General features: G+C 36.7%; 1 protein-coding gene across 1 annotated transcript in view; it reads right to left on the bottom strand.

Annotated features, from left to right (window-relative positions):
• Nucleotides 1-7,964: 7,964 nt before the first annotated feature.
• Nucleotides 7,965-26,868, bottom strand: part of LOC131764249 (uncharacterized) — a 191,689-nt gene continuing 172,785 nt past the window's right edge. Inside the window, 2 exon segments of the mRNA XM_067043222.1 lie at nucleotides 7,965-8,117; nucleotides 11,969-12,128. Coding sequence (XP_066899323.1) covers nucleotides 7,965-8,117; nucleotides 11,969-12,128 — 313 coding nt within the window.

Below are 26,868 nucleotides of genomic sequence, written 5' to 3'. Positions count from 1 at the left end.
ATCAAAAATATTTAGCACTGCGAATGGGACAGAAACTCTGCACATTCACTCCTGTTTATGCCAACCCCTTGAATTTTCAGCAGTTTTCTTGATAGACACAAATGATCTGGGAGAAACAGAGAGAAACAGAAGGCAAATAGAGATGCAGCATTTACTGCTGAACATGGAAAACCGTCCTGAGGACAGTCAACTACATTAGTTTATGACAATGACGCTTTCATCAGTGTGGCAAAAATTTCAGTAAAGTGCACTGTTCCTTCATGACTGTTCCTGGACTCTGGTGAGATAGTTCGTTTATCTGTTTAAGGATTGCAGAAAATAACAACTCCCTTCCAGGTACGGTAATGAAGAAGATGATATTAAACTGTTCATTTGGTCAATCTCCACCATCGCTTACAAATAATGAATATGTCTGTTACAAGTCTGAAATTACTCTACATTCTTTTAGGAAGAGAAAAAAGTCCTAACAAAATTTTGATATTTGAAGTGACCCGAAAGCTATAGCAAATAAAACGATTCTCAGAAAAACACTGTCATCATAACAGAACCAATTCTCTTTCAGCCCTGATGTCCTCTTACATGATTACATGGTATGCAACAATAGACTATCACAAGCATTATATGAAGCTCAAGAGGGAAAAAAAACTAATACCATTAATAACTTTTTTTCTTTTCTTGGCATTTATTATTGAACCTTGGGTTCAAAGTCCTCCAGGCTATGTTGCTCTAAAATCCCTTAAAAAAAATCTTAGGGGAGGAGGGCTTCCCTGGTGGCACAGTGGTTGAGAGTCCACCCGCCGATGCAGGGGACGCGGGTTCGTGCCCCGGTCTGGGAAGATCCCACGTGCCGCGGAGCGGCTGGGCCCGTGAGCCGTGGCCGCTGGGCCTGCGCGTCCGGAGCCTGTGCTCCGCAACGGGAGAGGCCGCAACAGTGAGAGGCCTGCGTACCGCAAAAAAAAAAAAAAAAAAAAAAAATCTTAGGAGGGATTAAAAAAAAAAAAAGACTGCTTGTGTTCTTCATGTTTAAAAGAAAAGAGAGAATATAGACTATGTGTACATACAGAGTCATAAATTCTGAGTATCCAACTGTCCTCCATAGTGATCTGATTTCTTGAAAGAGGTGAGGGAGCAGCAATGTATTTTTTTGTCTCCATGGAATCTACCTGAGGACTCATGGGAGTTGGCAGGAGAGGTGATTCTTTTCCTGCTTATCAATCCTTGGCATCCAGCCAAACAGAGAAGAACCAGAGACGGTGTCCTCATGAGGAAGCAGGCCTCTGCACAGGCACATTCAACGCAAGTCAACGTTACTTGAATGTTTCCTGTGTGAGAGTTTCCTGTCCTAGGTTTGGGAGGGAAGCAGATATCCTGAAGAAACAGGACAACTTAAGGCGCTTTTGAGTAGTAAGAAAAGAAATGACATCCAGTGAAAAACATAAAATATGACCAGAATACGGTCAATATAAAGTTCTCGATTGTCTGAACACATGCAGGTAGAGAAGTTGGCTTCTGTTGGTCAGGCGGATCCCAGAAAGCCTCATGGCGGAGCTGGTTTCCACCCTGACCTTGAAATGCAGAGGATTTTGAATGGACAAGATCGTGTGGAAGGGGACCCCATGAAAGAAACACATCTGCAAAGGCCTGGAGTTAGGAGCGTTAAGTGTATATTTGAGGAAAAGCAAATACCCAAGTATTGAGAGGGTTATATTAGGTTGAACTCTCTAGAGTCAACCCAGATCTGCCCTGTATACCTTAAGTACCTGGAATTTTGTTCCTTAAACTGGAATCTAAAAAGAAAGAAAAAGTCCCAGTAATCTCAAGTTTTATGAGTTTTACTTTTTTTTTTTTTTTTTTGCGGTACGCGGGCCTCTCACTGTTGTGGCCTCTCCCGTTGCGGAGCACAGGCTCCGGACGCACAGGCCCAGCGGCCATGGCTCACGGGCTCAGTCGCTCCACGGCATGTGGGATCTTCCCGGACCGGGGCACGAACCCGTGTCTCCTGCATCGGCAGGCGGATTCTTAACCACTGCGCCACCAGGGAAGCCCGAGTTTTACTTTTAAATTCATGTTTCCATTTCCATGATAGTATTCGAGGTGACAAAGATGTTCTAAAATTAGGTTCCTCTGTAAACATGATAAAGACCACTGATCTGGGCACTTTCAATGGGTGGACATAAAAGTATGTAAACTGCATCTTGATAAAGGTGTTCAGGTTTGTTTTACCCACTTTAAAGAGGCAAAAAAAAATATTTTAAGATAATGAAGTAAGACTTTCATTACTTAACTCTATGTTTATCATACTACAGGCTGCTGACCCCTGTGAAATTCTTAGCTATATTTTAAGGGATGCACAATAATTCCTTTAAAAGGTGTTTCAGCTTATTTTTAGGGTATACAGGAATAAGATGGAAATTAAGAGATGAGAAGGACAGATTTTTAAAGGGTATGCACATTAAAAGAAACTGTCAACAGGGGCAATTTGGTTTTCATATTAAAAAGTCCTTTTATAATACGTGACACAAAGAAATGGTGTGATTTGAACCAATGCACGTATGGCGTGTATCAGTATCTCTGTCCCAGATTAGACTGTGACTGTTTTCCCACGTAGACTCCTCGGAGTTCGAAACCAACTCCCTCTTGGTCAAGGGGAGTTAGTTTCCTGTACTTAGATTCTCTTGTCCTTCCCTTCAGACTTTGCAAAATCTAAAGCATTATATGAATTTCAAAAAAACCTGAGGCTTTAGTTAAAAATTGCATTCTTTGTTTAAAAATAAACTTAGTGACATATCTCATTTCATCCTAAAGAAAAAAATAAACTTATTGTTCAAGATTTTATATGTGACTAGAGATAATTCGAAGATGCCTGAAAAGAAATATCAGCAAGATATGAAAAACCAGAGGTTTGAAGGCATTCTAGAAGGTTCCAAACTTTGGAGAGGGCAGACTTTATTTATTTGATAAATCATGGAAGACTTACAAAAACAAAAACAAAACAACCCAGAAACATGCTTTTCATAGCAAGCAATTAAAAATAAGCAAGTTTCTTAAGCAAAAAGATAAATGGGTCATAGATCAACCTGGTGACAGGTTGTAGAGTGACAATGAGAGCTTTTCCAACAGCTTGCCTGAGGAGAAGCCAAGGGACCAGCCTGGAAACCAGAAACTAAATGTAGATGGCAGCGTGAGTCACTTGGAGCCCCGCATTGCGACTCTCTTTACAGCAGGAAGAGTCACAACAGCTTAGCTGTATTTTAGGGCCTAATCAAGGCATAAAGCACAAGTGCTGCCGTTGGCGGTGACAATGGAAACCAAACTGCATTCCTAATTGGAAGGGAGGAAATGTGGACAAAGAGCAACAACCAACCAAGTCTCATCAGAACAAACAAAGTGTGACCAGTTTCTGCCACCAAAGAAAGCAATGTACACATTTCACCAAAACTTGAACGATATCAGTCAGAATGGACCAGGAGACACGCTGTAAGCACGCTGGCCTATATGTACTTACAACATCGACGCTGTCTGGGATTCTCTTTCCTCCCAGTCTGAAGATAGATCGTAAGGCCATGATGCAGCAGACAGACTGTCGTGACTGAAACACCTGTTTGTGAGCGTAACATGAATTGCTGGGTTTGTCTGTTTCATATTCTTTCTGTATAACGGATGGTCCTAAATGGTACAAGACTGTGGCTTGTAAAGGATTTTAAATTGTGCCGGATATTTTTCCCTTTCGAAGGGCACTTCATAGGTCTTTTTCTTTTTTCTTAATTGTGAAAAAACATGTATTCATTATGAAAATTAATAGGAAATTTATAAAAGCACAAAGAACATCGAAGGAAGATCTAACCACTTGGACAACTTTATGTATATCTTTGTAACTTTTGACTTCACCTTACAGTCTTTCATGGGTCATTTCTGCACCAGTTCATACTGAAATACTGGGAATGATGGTTTTGGAATGGACATAGGAAGTGAGATACTAATACGGTATGAGTCTTTTTCTTTCCTGTTTATCCAGTCTTAGAGCTCCCTATTACCTGTATCTGCTAAACTCTTTTCTGTGCTCCAGAATATCATAACATTTTATCCCCTGCTTGGAACATCCTTTCTTTGGTGGCCAACTTGTCCTTGGACTCCTTACTCTTCATCTCAAACCCCCATCTCAATCATCCTCTACGGCGTGAGATCTTCAATGGCCCTTTCAAATGGGTAAATACTATCTTTGTTGAAGGTACCACAATAATATCCAGCAAATAGCTCTATTATTCCACAAGCTTAATGTATTGTTATTATATCTCCACTTATTTATTTCCTTACTGGACTGCAAGGGAAGAGACACTCTTTTAACTTACTTTCACTTGCACCTAAGAAAAGTGCGTACTTCCTAAAAAGATGATCAATAAAAAAGTGGTGAATAAATGAATACGGAGGGATAAATAAAGTTACTTCACCTCTCTGTGCCCCAATCTTCTCATCTGCAAAATGAGGGTAATGACAAACCCCTATGTTTGCTTTGAGAATTAAATGAACCAACATATAAATTGCTTGACATTAGGGACTGAGCCACAGTAATAGCTATTTATTTCCTCCCTTCATTCCTAAAAAATATTACTTAAATTCTAAGAATTATTTTTAAAATTCTCTTTGACCTACCAAAATGCAAGTGTTCAGAGTCCAACAAGTGATTTCTCTGAACAAGTAGTAATGCTATGGTGACACTTTTGCAATATTGATTTATCCAAGCTTTGTGACTATTAAAAGTCCAAAGAACACCTTATAGAAACTAAATAAGTAAAAGGAACAAAGAGGAATAGCCAAGATTGTATTTCGATAGAGTTGTATTTTAGTCTCATTAAAACCTATACTAATGCAAGTAATGTTGGAAAACTTGTGTGTCTCAAAAAACACTGAGATGAGAAAAAGTGTTTGACTTTCATTTTTCCTGGTAAAGAACATTATACTTCCAATGAAAAAAGAAAAAGACATTGTTTAATGCCTTACATGAAATTTAATTTCACACCACATAATTATTAAAAGGTAAGTAGCTCTTGCATATTAATAAGAATAAATAATAATATGGCAATTAAATAACTATCACTAATGACTTCTTCATTAATATGTTAGTAGTTGGCTGTTTTATCATGAAGAGAAATTAGAGTAAGATAGTCAAAAAATTCAGTAAATAATAAAACAGAAAGCTGTGTATTGTGTCTTGGTTAATTACAAACGTATCAGATTCTTAGGGATCGCTAAAGAAGAAATTTGGTACTGAGTACAGAAGTAGTTCAAAGCTAATAGGTGTTTTGTTACAAACAAAACTCTCTCATGTCTCTTTGAGTTTAAGTTTGTTTACTCTTAGAAAAACTTGATTTCCTGTGTCTGAAGAAAATAAGCTTATAAAAAAGATGAAAAAGCTGCTATATAGCGCTCCAGTAAAGGGGGAGCTAACAAATTAAGCGTTAATGAATCAAAAACATATGGATTACACTTCACTTCAAATAGAAATGATCTTAGAATCAAGGGGGAAAGTACTTAGCAAAATGTAAATAAGTCTTTGTCGATCTTAAAGCACAAACATTTGAGGTATCTTCAGAAAGCTCCTAGTTATTACTTTCTTTAGTCGTTATCTATCATTTTCACTTCATAGAAGAGATCAATCTCTCCATGCCCAAAGGATCTTTCAAAAGTTTAACAACGTATTGGGTAAGTTATAAACAAACATCCCAGAAGTTCAGAGATAAAAAAAGATGAAGGGAGAAAAGTGTATCAATTAACCAAAACCATCATACCAACACAGAAAAATTTCCTATGCTCCTTGCTTACCATGATTTGAAAAACAAAGCCAAAATGTCAGTTATCATGTACCTTTTAAAAATTATCCTCTTATATATATATATATATATATATATATATATATATATATATATATATATATATCTGTAGCTAAGATTTATATTTTCCAATTAGATCAATATCAATCTTTTTATTGCACAAGAATTAGAATTTATATGCTGTGGCTAGTTCTAATTACAGTCTACATTTATAGAAAAACCTTTAAAAGATAACTGTCTTCATGCTTCTTTAGAATTGAGAATTTGTTCAATGCAAGAAGAAAATAACCTTGGATATGGAGTTCAGAATAGCTATTTTATTACTGAGCAGAAACCTCTTTATTTAAGATAATTTAGGCATAATTGTAAGCTGTTGTAAGCTGTATTCACTCAAGTCCCTAAGAGACATTCTTTACTGGAAAAAAAAAAATGTTCTTCTTGAATGCAGCAATGTTTTTAGCACCTAGCCCACTACCTTCCCAACAAAGAACAGTTCATTTACCATTCTGCATTGCTGCCTGTCTCTTTTACTAAGGAATTCTGTTCTGGAGCCTAAGATTCTTATTTCTTACTAGTGGACAGTTAATTCAGTGCCTTGCAGACGGTTGGAAAGGGGGGGGACCTCCACGCGTGAAGACTGTAAGCGTAAAAGTCCACTGGGATCACAGCCAGGGACCAGAAGTGTTACATGTAGATGGTTTCAGGGCCCACCATTTGTTCTCCTGTTATCAGGACTGAAGATGCTCTTCAGCTCTAGTTGAGTTAGACCCTGCTTCCTACCTCCTAGCCTCAGAGCAGCTTGTTTGTGCTTTGAACCAACAAGATTCAAGTCTTCTTTGTTTAGTGGTCACCACTCTGACATGCTGTTTATCCTCACCTACTTTCAAGTCCCCACCAAGCTTGTAAAATGCTCAGAGCCTTGGACCCGACCTGTCCCTCGGCTGCAGGACAGGATAATGAACATGTGATGACACATAAACACAATCTATAAGTGACTGAGGGATTTGATTGTATAGTTAGGGAATGCCATGGATCATTTGGACCTTTCGTGAATAAACAACTCTTAATGATGGAAAACTGAAGCATGTATTAGACAGAGCGCATGAAGCTATTTACTTTCCAAGAAGCAAAAGTATTAGTTACAGCTTTAAAATAAGCAATTTATACAATTCAATGCAAAGGCAACTCAAAGTCTTAATGGAATGAGTTACTTCTTTTTATTAAAACTTTCCATGGTTTCCCGCCGCCTGTGATAAATATGTAGTCCTGACTAGTGTGCACTTTCCTAGTTTCCAGTTTACCTCTCTAGGCTGATCTCTCTCCTTCTTTCCACCCTTCTGTCCTTTGTTCCAGCCAAAACAAATTGCTTTCAGTTTTCAGACTTTCTTGGTATTTCCTATCACTATACCTCGACTCACTGTCTCCTTTTTCTTAGAGATGATAATTGGGTTGATAATATTCAGTTCATAGGCTCATTATTTAATTGCAAAGACAGATTCTCAATACAGACTTTTGCATGGAAAAATCTATCAAGTGTCTCCACCTCAAGCCCCCATCAACATGCTTCCATTTTTTCTGTTTGCTGCCACCTTGCAATTTATGACCTACGTCAAAGCTTTCACCGCACTCCCTGGCTGTGTTCCCCAAGTAGAGATGAGTAATATACTTCCTGGAAAACACAGCAGTCGTACCACGACACAATGCCCGCAATTTTCTGTGTCAATAACAATGGTTAGTTTTACCTCCTTAGTAAATGATCGGTAAATGTAGGTTCAGGTTTTCTGAATCATCTCTTTTTATTAAAAAATTATAAATTGTATAGAACCTTCATAATAGAATTTCCTCAAGAATGAACTAAAGAACTCAATTGTTGCGGTCCCTACCCAAGTACACAAAAGTAGTGGATAAATAGCAAGGATAAGGGAACAGGGTGTGTTTTTATGTGTGTGTGATTCCCTGTGTGTACGTACACATTCATGATGAGAGGTGGGCAGCTCCTTCTCAGAGTATCTTACGTGTTTCCACTGTACAGCCATCCCTTAATAAAAAGGATTCTAACATACAACCAAAAGATTCATCTTCGTGAACTGCATATGGTAGTTCTCAGATAATACAGACACTCGAGAAATAGACTTTTTAGTTGTTCTCCTTTCCAGTTACACTGCTTGATCGGATCTCTAAATTTACACTCCATTGTCCCACGATGCACGACTGTCCTAACTTTCCAACTCTGCCTAGCATCCTGCTACTTCTATGAGCTTCGCTAGCCCATTCTAGAGTAGATCGTTTCTTTAAGAAAATAATTACAATGTAAATTAGTCCTCACCGAATAGTAAGGCACGTTTTGGAATCAAGTGCCTAAGTACTGAAGCGTTGCTTCCCGATATGGTTAAAAGCATTATATGAGTTGAAGCATATCCATTCAATCTATGTACCTAGAAATATCATTTCTTCTGTTGCTAATGAAGGTCCTACAGCACAAATTTATTAAAGGTATATGTTTGCATGGGATAATAATTGGGCCGATAATATTAAATTCATAGGCCCATTATTTAATTGCAAGGGCAGATTATGAATACAGCTTCTAAAATGTATTTTAATGAAAAACACTACATCCTGACCTAATCATATCAACCTTATGCTATCTAATTAAGGATGCAAAAAATCATTAGAGTCGCAAAATATTAGTTCCAGCTCCATCAGGCTGTGAGCTGCCCCTTCATGAATATATATTTTTTTTACTCCATGATAAATAGTTAATGAGGTAAAAAATGACAAAATTTGCGTGTAGGTAAATTAGTTTAATAGAATGATGTCTTTTCTGACTACTGAAAGTGACCTTTTCCTTCTCAAAAAAATGGCTAAAATACTTTGGAATTATCGTCTGGCTGTCTTTGCACAAATGATAAATTGTATGTATGAACAATATAAAAATTACAAAATGCAATAATCCTAAATTCTCATCATACTCTAAATGTATTCTGTGCTTTTGCATTTATCAATTTAACAAAATGAAATTAAGCATATTATAAAGTGTCCATTTATGTGGCAATTTTTAATCCAGAGCATAAAAATGAGAAGCACGTGCTTAATAGCTAGCACTATGGCAAAGATCTAGATCAAATTTTTAAAGCACAAGAATTCTAGACTACTTACTTGAAATACTTTTATATTAAAATGTCCATTCCACTCTTAATTTAGCATTTTAGATTATAGATGATTGCTCTCAATTAAACTGGTATAATATCTTGAAATCAGTACATCAATTATTCAACAGTGCTACCTTGCTTCCCTATTGAAGTTAACTAGACAATCAAACATAAAACAAGTTAAGAAGAATAACATACAAAAATTACTCATAAGGAAGAGAAAGGCTTCATAGTATAAATACCAGGTCATGAAGAGATGTGACAAACAAATAAAATATATAGATGTCTACCATTTAACTTTGAGAATGTTTCTGTGTGCTTAACAAACATCACCCCAACAGCAAGAAATAACAGGTGTTCTACAGATTTTCAAATGATTTGCATAAACATCTCTATGAGTCTCATCACTGATGGATGCTGAGTCTGTGTTGTGAAAGGAACAGCAGCAATTCATCCAGATGTGTATTAACTTCTGTGAATGGCTCAACAGAATCTAAGCCAAAATATTTAACTTAAGACACAAATGCCTTTGATTAAATCGTTGACTTTGGTTACATTTAATCAAATTGTCTTTTCTCTGATCCATTTGAATGTGTACACACAGTCAGCATGACAGACTAGAAGCTCAAGTGGCACTCTCTTCCTGAGCTCTACTCTTGTCCAGCACGTGTCAGCTAAGCCATTTTACAAAGAAGAGAATAAATATTAATTTTAAAGAATTAAGGAATTTCACAATCTCCTTTAATTTTCCTTCGAGCACTTAAGCGCTAGTTGATTTCTCCCTCCCTCCCCCTTCTCCTCTCTTTCTTCCTGTTCTTCCCATTCTCCCCCATCTCTCATTCTCTGTCTTCTCTAGCTAAAATAAAAACAATTCTCTATTTTTCTCTGTGTTCTCTTGTTCAACTCAAATCATTTTGGCACTTAACTTTGGTCACCTTCCAAATTTCTAAACTTCCATGTTGTGAAACTAAATGACAAGATAAAATGAACAGGTACTTTGAAATTATCCTAGAGAGAAAGTGCTTTTTGCTTGATTTTTAGGATCATTTCAATCACTTTGGCCTTTTTAAAAGTATGCTGTTAGTCAAGGATTTTTGAAGAGGAAACCAAAATGAATATAAGGTAAAGTAAAAACTGTTTTACTTCAAGTCAAGGACAGTGGTCTTGAAAATGTCTGCTGTAATTTTAAACTACTTATTAAATTAACAGAATTCAAGACATATTGAGTATATTGTTAGTAAACCCATGTGGAAGTTTTTCAAAAGCTAATGTTTAGGTTTCTATCAGGTAGAGAACAGGATGAGGTAGATTTTATGTCTATTATACGGGCAGACTAAATATGTTTAATAATTCAATGGTTCATGCACACATTCTTTTATGTATTGAAAAATAGACAATAAAAATGTACTATATCCTGCAGACCCTGTTAGGGATTGAGGCCACAAAGATGGAGAAACTATTGGTTTATTACACAAGAAGATCTTCATCTAAGCAGGAAGAGGGACACACGGGGAGTTAATCCCTAGATTGTGTGTTAGATGCTGGCAAGGTCAAGTAAAACAGGCAGTTTTAGCAAAAAGGAGATGGTTCTCTCTGGCAGCTCCACCGAGAAAACACTCAAACTGAGCCCTGGAGAATAGTTCATTTGCCCGGTGGTACGTGAGGGGTTGGAAGGCTGTCCTTCCAAACACAGAGAAATGTACGGTAATGTGAAACAGTGCGACGTATTTAGCAAATTATCCTTATTTTATATGGCCTTCTTATATTTTGCTAAGAAGCATTTGGTAAGAGGAATGTTGAGAAAGGATGGGAGAGACGAGCGCACAGGAGATGTCACTGGAGAGGTAGAAAAGAATCAGATCAGACGGCAAACACACAATAGTATGAAGTTATTGAAGCTTTTATGACAGGGGACTGCAGGGTCAGACTTGCATTTTAGAAATACTATTTTGACAAGAGAGGAGGATGAATTCAAGGACAGTGCAACAATGTGACAACTGTAGCTTGAGACTGAAGGCAGAGAAAGCCATTGGCAAAGTATGGCTGTCATTCAGAAGGTGGGTATTGAGGTCCTAGACATAGGTAGTAGCAAATGCAATAGAGAAGAGGAGATATTAAGGAAGTCAAAGAAAAGTCTAGAAAAACTCTGAGTTTTAGATCTTTGTGATTCAGAGTACATGAAAACGCCGAGTACAGAGATTATGGAAATGTAAATGGCACAGGTAAAATGTATGCATTAATTAATTAACTAAGTCGATTTTGTTTGGACCATACTAGGTTTTAGGTAAATTTGGGACATTCATCTGGAGATATCAAGTAGGCTGCTGGATGGTATTTTGGGGGGACTCCGAAAGGAGGTGGATTCTGGAGACACCTATTGGGTCATCTTCAGCCGCGTGGAAGACACAGTTTGAAAGGAGGTTTGTCAAAGGACTATGGAGAGTCAGACAAGGAATAAACCAAGTACAGAACCCCGGGAGATGGTAGCACATAAGAGGCTGGGGAAGCCAATGAAAAAGGCAAAGGAGATTTCTCCTGAAAGAGGGAAATGAGTCTAGGGGTCTGACTAACAAAAGCATCAAAGGAGAAAGAAATAATATCCCTTTCCTCCTGTTCACTCAGTCACTTTAAAGCTGAAAATCTTGTCATGTGTGGAAACTCATTCTTTTATGTTCTTCATAACCGTTGTGTAATTTTGCCATATATATATATATATATATATAACATATGTATATGGCAGGTATCAATAAATATTTTTATAAGAAAATAAGAGTGCTGAACTATAAGTACCATCTGGTCATGTCTCCTCATTTCGACTAATAAAAAAACCAACATACAATTGAGCAGCAAGATTTGTACAGTGGTTGCGATCAAATACAATAGTAAATGGCTTCAAAAACAATGTGAGAAAATGTAACAGCTGGCTGATACGCTAACGGAATGAGCTTCTTTCGTGCAGTCAAAACACAAATCTACTTCAAACCAACTCACCTTCCTTCTCTCACCATTGAGTCCTCTCCATTGCTCAGATCTTTTTACTATATAGCGTAGCTCCTGATTGGAAATCTCCAAATCATATGGTATAAAAAACTTGGTTTCTTCGCTGTGGATGCGCTGAAATGCGTCTAATATCCAGGAATCATTGTGCAATCTAAAAGCAAAATCATTTGTTATCTGGTTTTTTTTTTCCCAAATATTGTTTGCTTTTTTTCCAAAAATGTTAAACACTTTGTATCGTTTATAAATTTCTATGTATTTAATTCACTAGTCCCCTTTCTTCTTCAGAAATTATTTGACTAAGATTCCAGAAATGATTTAATGATTTTCTCTGCTAGATATCATAATCCAACAACAACAATTTGGGATTTTTACAGCTATCTCCTAGAAGCCTACTATGTCTGATTCTAAGTTATAGGCTGTAGAAAAATGAGAAATATTTAGCCATTAGTTTGTACATGAGTGTCCAAGTTAGTTCAGATGTAAGGGATTTGTCAAAGGAAGTTTGAGTTTGGATTTCTATTTCCTCAGCAAGTTGGTTTTAGTGTCACGCCACAAGCTCAGTCAGCACAGAGGTTTTGCTTGGTTGGTGGCTTTACGACGTGAGTAATAAATGGACAAATCTGGTGAAGCATCTAACCTGATGAACCACTCATTTAATCTTTTCCCATTTTTCAAAACAACTCCAAATATTCATTTAGAAAAGCACTGCTTTTCTTGTGATATTGATAAAGTGGCAAGAAAGTATCTTACTACAAAAATATTAATACTTTATTAGTAACATTTAGATGAGTATTATAAACATTAATTAAGCCAATGCTTATAAAACTTTCCCATAAATTAGCTCTAAGTTCAGAGAAGAGAAAATGTGTATTCTATCCCTAATCTGTCAGTATATTTGTTTTAATATAATGTTTGTTTTTTGTAAAAGTTTAAGTAAAATTAAAACTCTGGGGAAATATCATATTTATCCTGTGACTTAGTGGACTCTTGGCTGACCATGTTTGCCTGGAACCAGTTTCAAAGAGACAGAATTGTGCCACTAACAGTCTGTAGAGCAGATCAAGAGTCCTAATGCATCACAGTGTCAATAAACTACCCATCTGAGAAGTAAGTTTTTACAAGATGCCCAAAATATAAATTGGACTATCAAGATAATTAAAGATCACATGGAAATGTCTTTCTACACAGTGTGGAGAATTTTAACTATTTTCTTTCAATGATCAGGATAATTATATTTTGCTTTAAATGGGCTAGATAATGAAATTTAAATGTATTGCTTTCCTATTATAATGGTAGTTAATTTCACATTCACGGTGTTACCTAGCTTTACCTTAATCCTGTCATTTACATATTTACATGTTAAAATCAAAAGTTAGTCTTACTCTTTATGAGTAACAGAGAGAGAATTTAAACTCAGAGTTAACTCCAAAGTTCATTTTATTCCATCATCTAACTCTTCAGTGAAAATAACTGACACAACACATATCTTCATTTAACTAGATCCTTTCCAAAATAGTAAAATAGATTTTTTTGACCCTTCTTGCCAACTAAGATGCATGTGTCTTTTTTCCCCCAACTATTTTTCATTCATCACATAGTGGAAATACGGTCAGCCTTCTGTATCCGCAGGTTCTATACCTACAGATTCAACAAATCAGGGATTGAAAAAAATTTGAAAAAGAATTCCATAAAGTTCCTAAAAGCAAAACTTGAATTTGCTGTACACAGGTAACTATTTACATAGCATTTACATTGTATTAGGCATTATAAATAATCTACAGATGATTCTAAATACAGGTGACCCTTGAACAACATGGATTTGAATTGTTCAGATCCACTTACACACTGATATTTTTCAATAAATGTAGTCACCCTTCCTATGTCTGGGTTCACATCCACAGGTTCAGCCAATCATGTATCACAAACTTAATACACAATGCACAGTTCTACAGTTCATTGAATCCTAGGAGGTGGAACCCCAGGATTTGGAAGGCTGACTACAGGACTTGAGCATCTTATCTGCCGGGGACCCGGAACCGATCCTCCATGGATACTGAGAAACAACTGAAAAAGCAAAACTGCCACCCGGTGTCTCTGATGGTCCATATGGCTTGGTGCCATCTTGAAATGCAACTACTCTTCTTACTATGTTTGGAGGTTCTAGGTCAGCAATTTGAATGATTTGCTAGTTGTCTTGTTAAACAAGAACTAGGCTTTACCATTCTCCTAAGCTTATTTAATGTAACATTCATCCTTTTCTTTTAACGGTGGTAAGATTTAATGTAGTTAAATTACTGTCAATTTGCTGCCATAAACATTGTCTAGATGAAGATTTTAAGTGCAGGATTATCAACAATGCAATTAACTGGGAATCACAGTCCTGTTTCTGCTATAGCTTCCGCTCCTGTTGCTCAGGAAATGTCTGTCTCCTCTTTACATCTCCTTCATTCTGTGTGAAAGAATAATTATACAAACACCCAAGCCAGGATCTACAGGATGGGAAACAAATGCTTTAATAGAGAACAAAATGGCACATTGGAATATGGAAAGCTGTATGAAGGTCAATTATGTTTTAGTTTGATTTTGATTTGATTTGATTTGATTTTTTTGTCATTTTGAGTGGCATTTCCCAGTAAAAAGCTTCACTATGGGTTGTGAATGAGTCAACTCACCAACCTCTATTAGTTTTTAGGATATTTCTCAGCTCTACAGAGCCAGCTTACACAAACAAGGAGTAAATAGTCTATGGTCATAGTCGTATATGCAAAACTTAGAAATAAATTGAACGTTGATAATTCTGTAATTCATTTGATAACATAATCAGTCAAGCAATATAACATTTATCCAAAAGTGAATTGTTTTATCCTTTTGGATATTTATGCAGTCCATACTGATCGAATTTGGTGAACATCTATTAAATATTCACTTTTTTGGTTCTCTGGAGAAAGTTAATGATTCCAGCTAAATGTTAGAATAATTTCTATTAAGATAAAAAATGTAAAAACAGTTCCAATTTCATAAATAAATCGGGTGTTGGTAGACATTGACAAGGAAGAGCAACAGACTATTTTCTCTGTGTATTTACAGTATTAGAATTGTTCAAAAAATGTTAACTTTAAACTTTCCACGATCATATTTAGTTATGAAAGTTTGTTATATTCAAATAGGTTAAAAATAACACAAATACACGCACGTGTTTTCATATTTTTGCCATTTGGGGTATGTGTGTATAAATATCAGACTGAATTGAATAAAATTGAAGATATTGGATCGTATTGGATGAAAGAGAGAAAAGGAGAAAAGCAAACATGGAAAGAATTCTATTGATTAGTGAATCTAAAAGGAGAATACACAAGGTCATTGCACTACTTTGGCAATTTGTGTAGGTTTGTTTTTAATAAAAAGGGAAAACGTTACGATATGCTATTGAAATACACATCATTACACGGTGATGGTTGAAAATGTTAATTTCTTTTAACAATACAACTATTCAATATGTCTAAAACTTTTACATTTTTAAATTTCTTCAAAATGTAATTAAAAGAGAGACTACATTCCACCGGTTCGTAAAGCCGTAGGCATTACTGTTTCTAGAAATAGGTCACATATTATGCCACAGGTTCTGGTGATGGACAATGAAACAAAGTAATTTACAAAGTCCTCTGCCCTGTGTCCTACATTTGAAGCAATTCACTGCTTGGCGAATGGCAGAAGCTATTATGTTTGGTTCACATCTGAATGGGGGTCATTTGTAGAAATCTAGCACGTGACGTTTCTTTTCAAGCTAAAAAGGACAAGTGTGAACATTTAGCTAATAGAGTATTTTAAGGGTCATGAAAAGGATGGAAGTTATAACTTAAAATAGCTCTGAATTCAAAAAATATACAAAAATGAAGAAGAATCAAATATGATTGCTTATTTCTAACTCCAAAAGTGACAAAAGATTTCAGCAGTACGGCTTTATACATATTGTAGTCAGTGCGCTTATGATTTAAGTTTGAAAACTTCTTACCTGTTGGTGTGAGTACATTAGACTGTGGCAGGTACGGCTCTGAATGGACCGCATGTAAACAGGCAAGGTTCTTATAGGGTGACAAGCATATGCGCTTGCTAAAGTTCATTCATTCATTTTTTTTTTAATATTTAAAATTGTTTTCTAAAATACAAATATTCTTTAGCAGAATTGTTGAACACTTCAGATGAGGTGTGACACTGAAGTGCTTATATGTATGGAGAAAGCTTTGGTTGGCTTGCTAGAAATACTTGAGCAGTCACCATTCTGTTTAATAGTAATTAAAATCCAAATGGCCTTGGTATGAACTTGTACTAAATGGAGAAAAAGGGAAATACAAGGAAGCCATAAAGCAGAGAAAGAAAATAAAGAAGGAAAAATAATTTTAGTAAAAGGAAAAAGAAACTCAGAAAATAAAAATGTGCACGCAATGGGAAATAGTGAAGAACCACCCCCATCCCTGCACCACCGTTTCCAGAGACAGTCCTGTCACAGGTTTCTCGTTTTGAAGTGCATATCCTGCAATGTATGGGTAGTCTCGTGTTTGTAAGGGGACAGTCATCATCCTCATTCACTCCTCATTCGTGTATTTACTTGGTCAGAAAATATTCACATGTGCCTATCAAATGCCAAGTACTTGGTAAGTGCAACCAGTAGGGGAGGGGATAGGGGAAGATTCCTGGAAGGAGGTGGAGAGGAGCCCTCGTGGCAGAGTGACAGGGAGGTCACAGAGTGATGATGGGGAGGTCATAGGGTATTAAGGTTGTACAATGTGGGGAAGGCATGGCCCCAATCAAGAGACCTCATATTTGTAAGAGTAATAGGAGCCATGAAAGCAAGAAGAGACTTTTTTTAATTAAAAATGATTCTGGTTACAGTGAGAATAGATTAAAAGGGGCAAGAGGGAATATAAGAAGACTAGTTAAAGGCTGATGTTACAGTAAGTCATGGGAGAGATTAGGGCATATTGGACAGGGAAAGGACCCTATGGATAGAATGAGATGAACTAGTTCAAGAGCTAAGGAACCACCAGAACGTGGAGAAAGTTTGTATGGAGGGTGAGAGAGAGAAAGTATTTGAGGACACCTCCCAGGTTGGTTTGTCTGTTTGTTTCTTTTTTTCAGAACTGGATGGGTGATCTTGCATTTACTGATATAGGAAACCCCTTCCTTCCTTCCTACTTTCCTTCCTTCTTTTCATCCTTCCTTCTTTTCCTTCCTTTCCTTCCTTCTTTCTTTCTTCAGAACTGGATCGGAGATGTCAGCATTTACTGAGAAAGGGAACCCTACGTGAAGAGGTGATCTGGAGCAGAAAACAATGAGTTTCTTTTCAGAATGTCGATTTGGAAGTCCCATTGACATATATATGTGGAGTGGTCAAGGTTAATAGAAAGTTCTAAATTGCTTAATTAAATTCATCTGTATCTTGAAAGAGCTAAATTTTAGAACTAAACTTAGCTGCCTAAATTACAAATCTGTTAGAAATATACAATTTAAATCAATTAACTTGTTCCAAAGGAGCAGATCAAGGTTTAAATTTGATTTTACTACTCACATTTTAAAGATAAATGAAAGAGAGTCAGAGAGGTTAAACTATTGTCAAAGGACACACAGCTGGTAAGTAACAGAGCCAAGATTCAAGCCAGATATTGAGCCACTACATCACAGCCATTCATTAGGCAAAAATTAACCACAGATGTGAATTTTAAGTAATCTTATTTTTTAAAAAAATTAAGAAATATGATGTAGAAGTAACATTGGAGTTTGGGGAGTTGCAAAGACTGCATAAAGATAGGAGTTGCAACCTTAGGCAAATTACTTAAAGTCATGAAGGCTTGGTTTCTTCATATGAAAGGCAAGGACAATAACTGGTCCTGAATCACAGAATCAGTCTGAGGTTTAAGTGAGGTAATCTATATACTGTATTCAAACCAGGGTTGGTGTATACAGTAAGTGCTCAGGACACGACAAAAAATACTATTCAGTAACTAAAAGTAAAACATTAAAACTTTTCTTTGTAGTCTCCATTTTGCTGATTTGTATGGCATGTGATGGAAGTTTTTTGAACCTATACTTGGAGATTCTGAAATTATTATGAGAGCCAATAATATATTTGTTAGGGTTAGGATTCTATTCTTTCTCATGACCCCAAGGATCAGCTCTACGAGTTCATACTGTCTTATATTGCACTGAGGGAATTAGGTTATGTAGATGGATCAGGATTACTAGGGAAACCCAAACTATAAAGAGTAAGTGAACCAGAAGAACTTATGGCAGTGTTTTCTCAAATCAAACTAATCTGGGAGGTCTTAGCCACTGAGAAACCACAGGGCTGATGATAGGTCCTGGCCTCATGATCAGCATTGATAGCAAAGGTATTGCTCAAGCATGTAACCCAGACCTAAGGCTGAGACACCTTCTATCGTTTGTGCTGCTGCAGGATGATAGCTCCATCACAAGTGTGTCCAAGATCACCAGAAACCCGTCTGCTGTTTTGAGCATCTAAGCATGCCACATATTAACCTACTTACCGGATCATTAGATAGAAAAGACTACTCACATACGGAGGTGGAGTATAGGGCTTGGGATAGTGGAATTGAGTGCTGGCGAGAGGGGAGCTAGAGATCATTCTGCGCCTGTGATGTGGTCAGCACTTCCCAAGGTCCTTTGCTTTCTTGCAAACAGTGCCCAAATGTTTCGCATTTCCCCAGCTATGTGCATCAACATGACCCTTTAAAATTTCTCCTTCCACACTGCATGGTATTTTTTAAAAATTGGCTGTTGCCAAAGAATTCAAACTAAAACCCTCTCCTGATCACTTGGATAAATCAAATTAACACACATGAGAGCCATGTGTGTACCTTTTCACACGTCTTCATTATACTCTGGATGAGTTCAAAATAAAAAAACACTTGGGAGCTAGTGTCATTTGAACATACAGCCTGTGAGCCCCATTTTATCTGAAAGAGAAGGTGTATCTTCATCGCGTAGATACTGTATTCATTTATTTGTTCATGTTTTTAATCGAGCACATATCAGTTGTGTGTCCATGTATTCCCGCCACTTTTCTGGGTCCAGAGAGGAGACTGGTGAATTCTAGAGTTAACAATCTTGCCTTCAGTCCTCAGTCCAGAGTTTCAAGTTATTTTGCCTCTATAGTTCTTTTTCATTGTTAGTGGACTACTGATGTAACACTTAAAAGACATGGTTCAGAGTTTAACATACCATTTCATGTACATGTAACCCTCACTGGCTTGTGGCAGCTAACCAAAATTGTTGTTCTTTTTGTTTGATTATTTGTTTGTTCGAGCGTTTTAGTGATAAGTATAGTGAAAATGCTTCAGGAAGATTTTTAGAGATTATACATAATGCTAAGGCAGAGAAGTGGAGAGTAACATTGGCTTGTACACATTACGCTATCAGGTGCAAGTACTTACCTGGAAGTGAAAAAGGAAACTTCATGTCCCCATGGCCTAAAACAAGCCCAAACCATGAATTTGGACTGTGCCAATAAGATAATCTACACATTGTCACCTCATTCGGGGACATATACTGTCTTAACACCTACTTGCTATTGGTCAGAACTCACATACCCACTTTCCCACAAGCTCTGGATTTAAAGAAATAAATAAAAGGAGATCCAGTAGATTAGTTTAGTTTCTTTTATCCTAGAGTTACAGAAGCAGGGTAATGTACCAAAACCCAGTTTACCAAATGACTGATTAACAATTTAGACTTAATTTACCAGCTTTTCTTTTACTCTTATAAGAGAATATCACGTCAAGGAATGTTCTGTTTAGCTCTGACCCAGCTTCTTGCAGCTATAGATGGGGATAGTTGGAGTAGAAATAGACCCTTCTATTTGCAGAAGAAAAGATGGAAGGGAGTCAGGATATAGCATGAAGTCAACCACTCACATCAGAGAGCTTGGTTATGAGGAACAGGGGGAGGATACTGATGGGCTTTTGGCAAATGGGTGATCAGTGAATTGATCTGGACCCAAAGCAATGAGCCGTTCGGGTTACAATCTTTCAGTTTACTGGAGCTGACACAATGTGGCATCCGAATCTTTTAAAGGGGCCTGTTCCTATACAAGCATGTCAAAATGTGCATGGTCGATTTCTGCTCATCAGGGCACAGAGTGCCCATAACTCAGTGACAATTTAAGAGGGGGGAAAATTATTTAGCAATATTTAGAACTTTTTCCTTTACATACATAGTAAATAATATTTTGCCTTTAGTAAGGAAAATTGTAAAGAAGATTGATTCAGAAGTGGAAAATCTTTGATGATCTTATACATATTCCCTAGACAATAAATAAGCTCATAATATTCTCATCAAAATCTGTCTTTAAATTATTTTAATCTAAATTAACTTTCCTAAGCAATAAATGACAGTAGCTAAAACTTATAAGGCTATTCAGAACTATTAAGACAATGATCGAGAAGACACCAGCACCCCAAATACTAATGAACTCGAGCGCCAGTCTTTCAGATTTGTGTACCGCTTCCAGGAGTATAAAAGCTCAAACAAGTCTGTCATTTAAATTGTGGTTTCTCATTCTCTGCATATTACAAAAAATAGGTGTGCAGCCTATAGATCTTTTGGACTATTCAGATAAAGAACTTAGAGTTAAAGTATCCATATAAAATCAATAGAAGATTTACTTGGAAGAGTTACGAAGAACGCTGCAAAGCTAAATATGCAGTAAACAGTCTGAGAGGTATAGGTGGTCATTAGAGTTTCTCCCTTATGCCAATGCCTGTAGATGACCATCTATAAAAGTTTGGTAAAAAGGAAAATTTTTAAAAAGAAACTCTGGAAAAGAGGAGCTCTATCACATCCAAAACATAAGCTGATGAATTAAAATTACTTAAAAGAAAAACCAGTAAGATAAAATGGCAAAACTGTTAATATCTAAAGATAATACAAACTTAAAGAACAGACCAGAAAAATAAAAAATAAAAGGATGTCTCAGGGCTTCCCTGGTGGCGCAGTGGTTGAGAGTCCGCCTGCCGATGCAGGGGACGCGGGTTCGTGCCCCGGTCCGGGAAGATCCCACATGCCGCGGAGCGGCTGGGCCCGTGAGCCGTGGCCGCTGAGCCTGCGCGTCCGGAGCCTGTGCTCCACAACGGGAGAGGCCACAACAGTGAGAGGCCCGCGTACCACCAAAAAAAAAAAAAAAAAAAAAAAAGGATGTCTCATTTAGATCTTGACACTATCCACATCAAATGAATTCTACATAGCTTATGATAAGGAATTTAATGAAAAAATGTCCAACTTAATAAAAATGGAAGCAAATAATTGTAAAATTTCTGAATGAGGAGAGATTTTTTTTGATTAAGAGATATTTAAAGTCATAAAAATGATCAAAAGACTTTACTGTATATGAATTATAAATATCTAGTTTTTCAAAATAAAAAAATAATTTAAAAGATAATTTTCAAATGGAGAAAATATCCACAAGCATTAATACTGTTATTATATATTATATATTAAACGCATATAACTCAATAAGAAAAACATTTAAATACTCTATAGAAAGGAAGGCAAAAGGACACTTAAAAGGCAATTCACACATAGGAAAATACAAATGGGTGATAAGCATACTGAGAATAGTTAGTGACGAGAAGATGCATATGCACATTTAGAAACGGCTGCGATTTCATTTCTTCCATGAGATTATAAAAGGTTCACACATGATGTGAACACGACTTGCTAAGTTTCCTCACGCACGGCTGCGGAAGCATAACTCTATACAACTTCTCTAGAAAATAATTGCACAATAGTTATCAAATGTCTTGGAAACATCAAACTCTCTGAACCAGAATTTCTGGGTCTCTAGGACTCTATTCAAAGAATGATTAAAAATGGGGACAAGACCCGGAGGCTTAAGATGTTCATCAGAATTATTTACAAGATGCACAAAAATGAAAATAATCTATTGTCCAGGAATAAAGCAATATTTAAATATTTTATACTGCTTATATGGTATAAAGTATTGTATAGGCATTGTATGTTCATGAAATAACATGAAAATATCATATAACATTAAGTTGGAAATCAACATGTATCAGAGAAAGAAAATATCATATGCTATCACTTACGTGTGGAATCTAAAAATGATACAAATGAACTTATTTACAAAACAGAAATAAACTCACAGACATAGAAAACAAACTTATGGTTACCAAAGAGGATAGCGGGAGGTGGGGGGATAAATTAGGATTTGGGATAACATATACACACTACTGTACATAAAATATACGAACAACAAGGACCTACTGTATAGCACAAGGAACTCGACTCAATATCTTTTAATAACCTATAATGGAAAATAATCTGGAAAAAAATGTATATGTATGTATAGCTGAATCACTTGCTATACACTTAAAACTAACACATTATAAATTAACTATACTTCAATTAAAAAAAAAACATAAAAATCAACATATAAAGTTATACTTACAGTACAATTTCAACTTTGTAAAAATAAATATACACAGGAAAAGACTGAAATAAATTTATCAAAAGATTAACCATGCTTTGTTTCGATGGTGAGATTATTGATGCTTTTAATTTATTTTTTGATTCTTTTCAGTAGTTTCAATTTTTTTAACTAAATAACATATCCTTACTATAATAAGGAAAACCATTAAAAAGATCAATGCATTTTTAAAAGCTACAAAATCCAGCCAAAGTAATTACACCCAGCTCAAGAACCTCCTTGCACAGAGGCAAGGAACCAGCATCCCGGTCAATTCATCTCCTAGAGCTATGGAAAGTGAGAATGTTTCTAGTAGAAACACTTCAGCAAGAAATTATTCAGGCTCTTGGAGAAATGAGATCCAATCAGCCAAACTCAATAGGGTCCAATCTGGAGCTTACACAGCCAGTTCCCATAATGTGGAGCTTCTGGTGCCCAGAGCTAGACAAAATGCTCTATTAACATCCTGCACCACAGCCTTGATCTTCTTTGTACTTCTGTTATGCCAGCAGTGTTATCACATTTTGACAGCACTGATTCAAAAGCCCGGAAGAGTTAGGAGTGTTGCTTTAACATCTGGATTAGGAATGCTAACCTAAATCAGTCAACATGCACAGATCCATATTGGGATTTTTCACTGAGATGACTTCTTATGATTTCTGTGTCTCTTTGCCTACTTTTATGTCAGAGCAAAACCCCATTTCACTGACCAGATGCCTCTGATGGTGACAGTGCTTGCTTCATAGAAGAGTTGGGCTGCCCAGCTCTCCACCATCTCAGAAAAAGATAGTTTAGAAATATCAGTAAAGAGAGAATTCTTCACCAGACATGTTGGAGTGACTTTATTTATTCGTATGGAAAATACAGGTATTTTCCCTGTTGTATCCAACTGTAAATTTATCATCATCCAAAGGACTCTTAAGAGCATCTACTTCTAAAATACAAACAAAACCTGCTTACGGTTACTGAGCATGCCTAGTTCTGACAAGACAGGTTAAGCACAAAGACAGTGAGGGGATGGGGGGGAAAGAGTGAACAAAACTTGTTTGTTCCTCCTGAATTTTGTTTCAGTTTCATTCTCTGTGATGTCTGGACACTTCCTCTTCCCTTAATCATTTCTTCATCCATTACAGATCTTCCCATTGCTCCTATCAACCCTTCCCCATGGGGTAATCTTTCTGTTTTATTTGAAAGCAAACAACTATTTGTTTAGGTAGCAAAAGATTAAATCCCAGTTATTTGGCGCATAAGTTCTGTGCTTGCATTTTTTTTATACTTTACAAGTACTCTTGATAATAAAAATGTAGACTTTGGAGCAAGCAAAGCATCATTGTAAACATTTATCTTATTTTAAGTGAGAAGAGATAGAGTGATATGGGAATGAAGGAGACCTACCATGACCCGATCATTTTTTTAATCCTACAAAAGTCTAAACAACATGATACATTATTTTATTTCTTCAACTCCTCTAGGAAACTCTAGTCCTATTAAGTAGTAGAGTTACACTTCACGTAGAGCCTATTGTAAGATCTACACATACGTGTTACACAAGAAAATGCCTAAAATCCAGCAAGTGAACATCATTGCCTAAGGCTACATGACAAGTTAGTGATCAAATGAAAACTGAATGATCAGGGAAGACTTTCTTCCCTTCCCCAGGAACGTTAAGTGCTCAGGAAAGATGACATGCAGTGCTTCTGACATGTCCAAATATAGACCAAGACTGTGCCTAAACAACATGGATCCCCTGACAATTAGGCAACTTTTCTACCCCTATGTTAGTGACCAGAGGGCCCCATCAGAGAATGATCAGTCTACTGAAGGAAAAGTTAAGGAGTGAATTCACCTCCCATTTCATAGAAAATAATAATGGCTATCAAATGTGCTTGCATTTGCAATTGTCCTTATCTCTTTACCTATCACATCGAGATAAGACTTCTTTCCCTAAATCCAAGGTTTGTCATCACATGTACTCAATCTCGGGTCTTCAGAGACCTCACTCAATCAATCATCCTCCCTTGCTTAGACATCCTCCATATTTCTCCTTCTTTTAGAATTTTCATATAGGCATATTAATATATTCAAACCACACCCATATTAAAAGCCACTCTTTAAAAAAAATTTTTTTCCAACCACTCTCCATTTGCATCATGGTTTTGTGAAAAGAATTGGTGGTAAGTCTTGACTCCGTGACCTTCACTCAGCCCACTGCAATCTAGCCCCTACCCTACAGAGCAATGAAACTCAAGGCTTCCTCCACCCAAATCTGTAGTCTATATTGTTTTCTCTGAGCTCTATACTCATCTACACTAACCTCTGATGATATATTTTCCCTTGTCAATATCAAAGATATCTCAAGGTCAATCTGAGGGAAAATTTAACCCATTATCTCCTCTAAATGTTTACTCTCTGTGTCCTATCTCTAGGAATGCAGTCATCCCATCTGCCCAACTCCAAAACTTAAGGTTCTGCTAAATGTTATCCTTTCCTTCACCTTCCAATGAGCCCAGTAGCTATATTGGGTCACTTAACCATTTCTTAGATATGGCTCAACTGTCCATTTCCTGTGTCATTCATTTTCTTTAGTTAAGACTTTTGGCACTCTTTGCCTAAACTATTAAGATGGCTTTCTACCTAGACGTTCCTGCTTTCAACCTGGTCACTATTAAATCTCATCTTTTCTATGAGCAGAGTGATCTTCCTTAAATTAAAGATATTTAAAATCTTTCAATATTTGCAGTTTACCCTTAGAACAAATTCAAGCACCAGAGCACAATATTCAAGACTTTTCTCATCTGGTCCTTGACTACATTTCTAATTTCAACTCAGCCAACTGCCCTCACCCTATATCTTATACTCCAGCCATAATAAAATACTTTTGATTTGACAAATATATTTTCTCATAACAATAAGTTCTTATACCTCTTTCCTTCACCTGCAAACATGCTTGTTTTTCTTCTAGCTAAATTATATTAAACCTTCAAAACTTATTCAAGTGTTATATTTCAACTGAAGCACTTGGCTACTGTCCCTATGCACCTCCAGACCTAGGTTGGTTTCTTTCCTCTATGCTCCCAGAGACTCCTATGTTGACCTCTTCCTAGCACTTTAAAAAAAAAATATGTAAAACACTTAGCATGAAATCTACCCTCTTAACAATTTTTCAAGTGCACAATATAGTATTGTCAATTATAGGCACAGTATTGTATAGCAGATCTCTAGAATTGAATCATATTGCATAACTGAAACTTTATATCTGTTGAATAGCAACTTCCTATTTCTTCCTTTCTTCAGCCCTTGACAACCATTATTCCACTCTCTGCTTCTGTGACTTTGCTTTTTTAGATATCTCATTTAAGTGGAATCATGCAGTATTTGTCCTTTGATGACTGGCTTATTTCACTTAGCATAATGTCCGCAAGGTTCCTCCATGTTGTTACATAATTCAGGATTCCCTTCTTTTTTAAGGCTGAACAATATTCCATTGTAAGTATATACCACATTTTTTTCCCATTCATCGGCTAATGGACATTTAAGTTATCTCTACAGCTTGGCTATTGTGAATATTGCTGCAATAAAAATGGGAGTGCTAGGGCTTCCCTGGTGGCGCAGTGGTTGAGAGTCCGCCTGCTGATGCAGGGGACACAGGTTCGTGCCCCGGTCATGTGGGAAGATCCCACATGCCGCGGAGCGGCTGGGCCCATGAGCCATGGCCGCTGGGCCTGCGCGTCCGGAGCCTGTGCTCCGCAACGGGAGAGGCCACAGCAGTGAGAGGCCCTCTTACCGAAAAAAAAAAATAATAATAAATAAATACAAGGCAATGAGGTCTTTAAAAGCAAATATAAAATGCTATGTACCTAAGACATTGTCATATGACATCTTTGACCTTTGAGTTTATAAAATATGAATGTTCTTTAATTATGACTCTCATGATCTCAAGTGTAAGTCATATGCCATATAAATGTAAATAAGGTATTCTTTTTCCCCAATGTAAGAGAGAAAGAAGAATTTCTCTACTTTTTAAACTGACAATTATATAAATATAGCTTAGTAGGGCACGTTTAAAACTAATCCACAGTACACAGGTACAGATAAAGACAGAACTCTAGAGAGGTTAGTGTGTACTTTCCCTACACCAAAATATCCGTTAGTGATTGGGCAGTGATAGAATTCAGATGTTCTGACTCTCGACTGCTTCTTCCATCACCACTTCAGAACTTTTATTTTTATGCTCTCTACTTGTTAATCGGTTTACTGTGCAAACTGTGAGCTTGTTGCTAGGATTTTAGGCAGCAGGTCTGTAAGGGTTACCATGTATTGCTACTATTCCATATCTTACCTTCAGCTGCTTTTTGAAAAATAAAGACATAGACATGGGATTCGCTGATGAAAC

This window comes from Kogia breviceps, chromosome 10 (genome assembly GCF_026419965.1).
Source record: "Kogia breviceps isolate mKogBre1 chromosome 10, mKogBre1 haplotype 1, whole genome shotgun sequence".
In the NCBI taxonomy this organism is placed as follows: Eukaryota; Metazoa; Chordata; class Mammalia; order Artiodactyla; family Physeteridae; genus Kogia; species Kogia breviceps.
The sequence above is the reverse complement of the archived record's forward strand: the minus strand, read 5'-3'. Positions and strand labels throughout refer to the sequence as shown.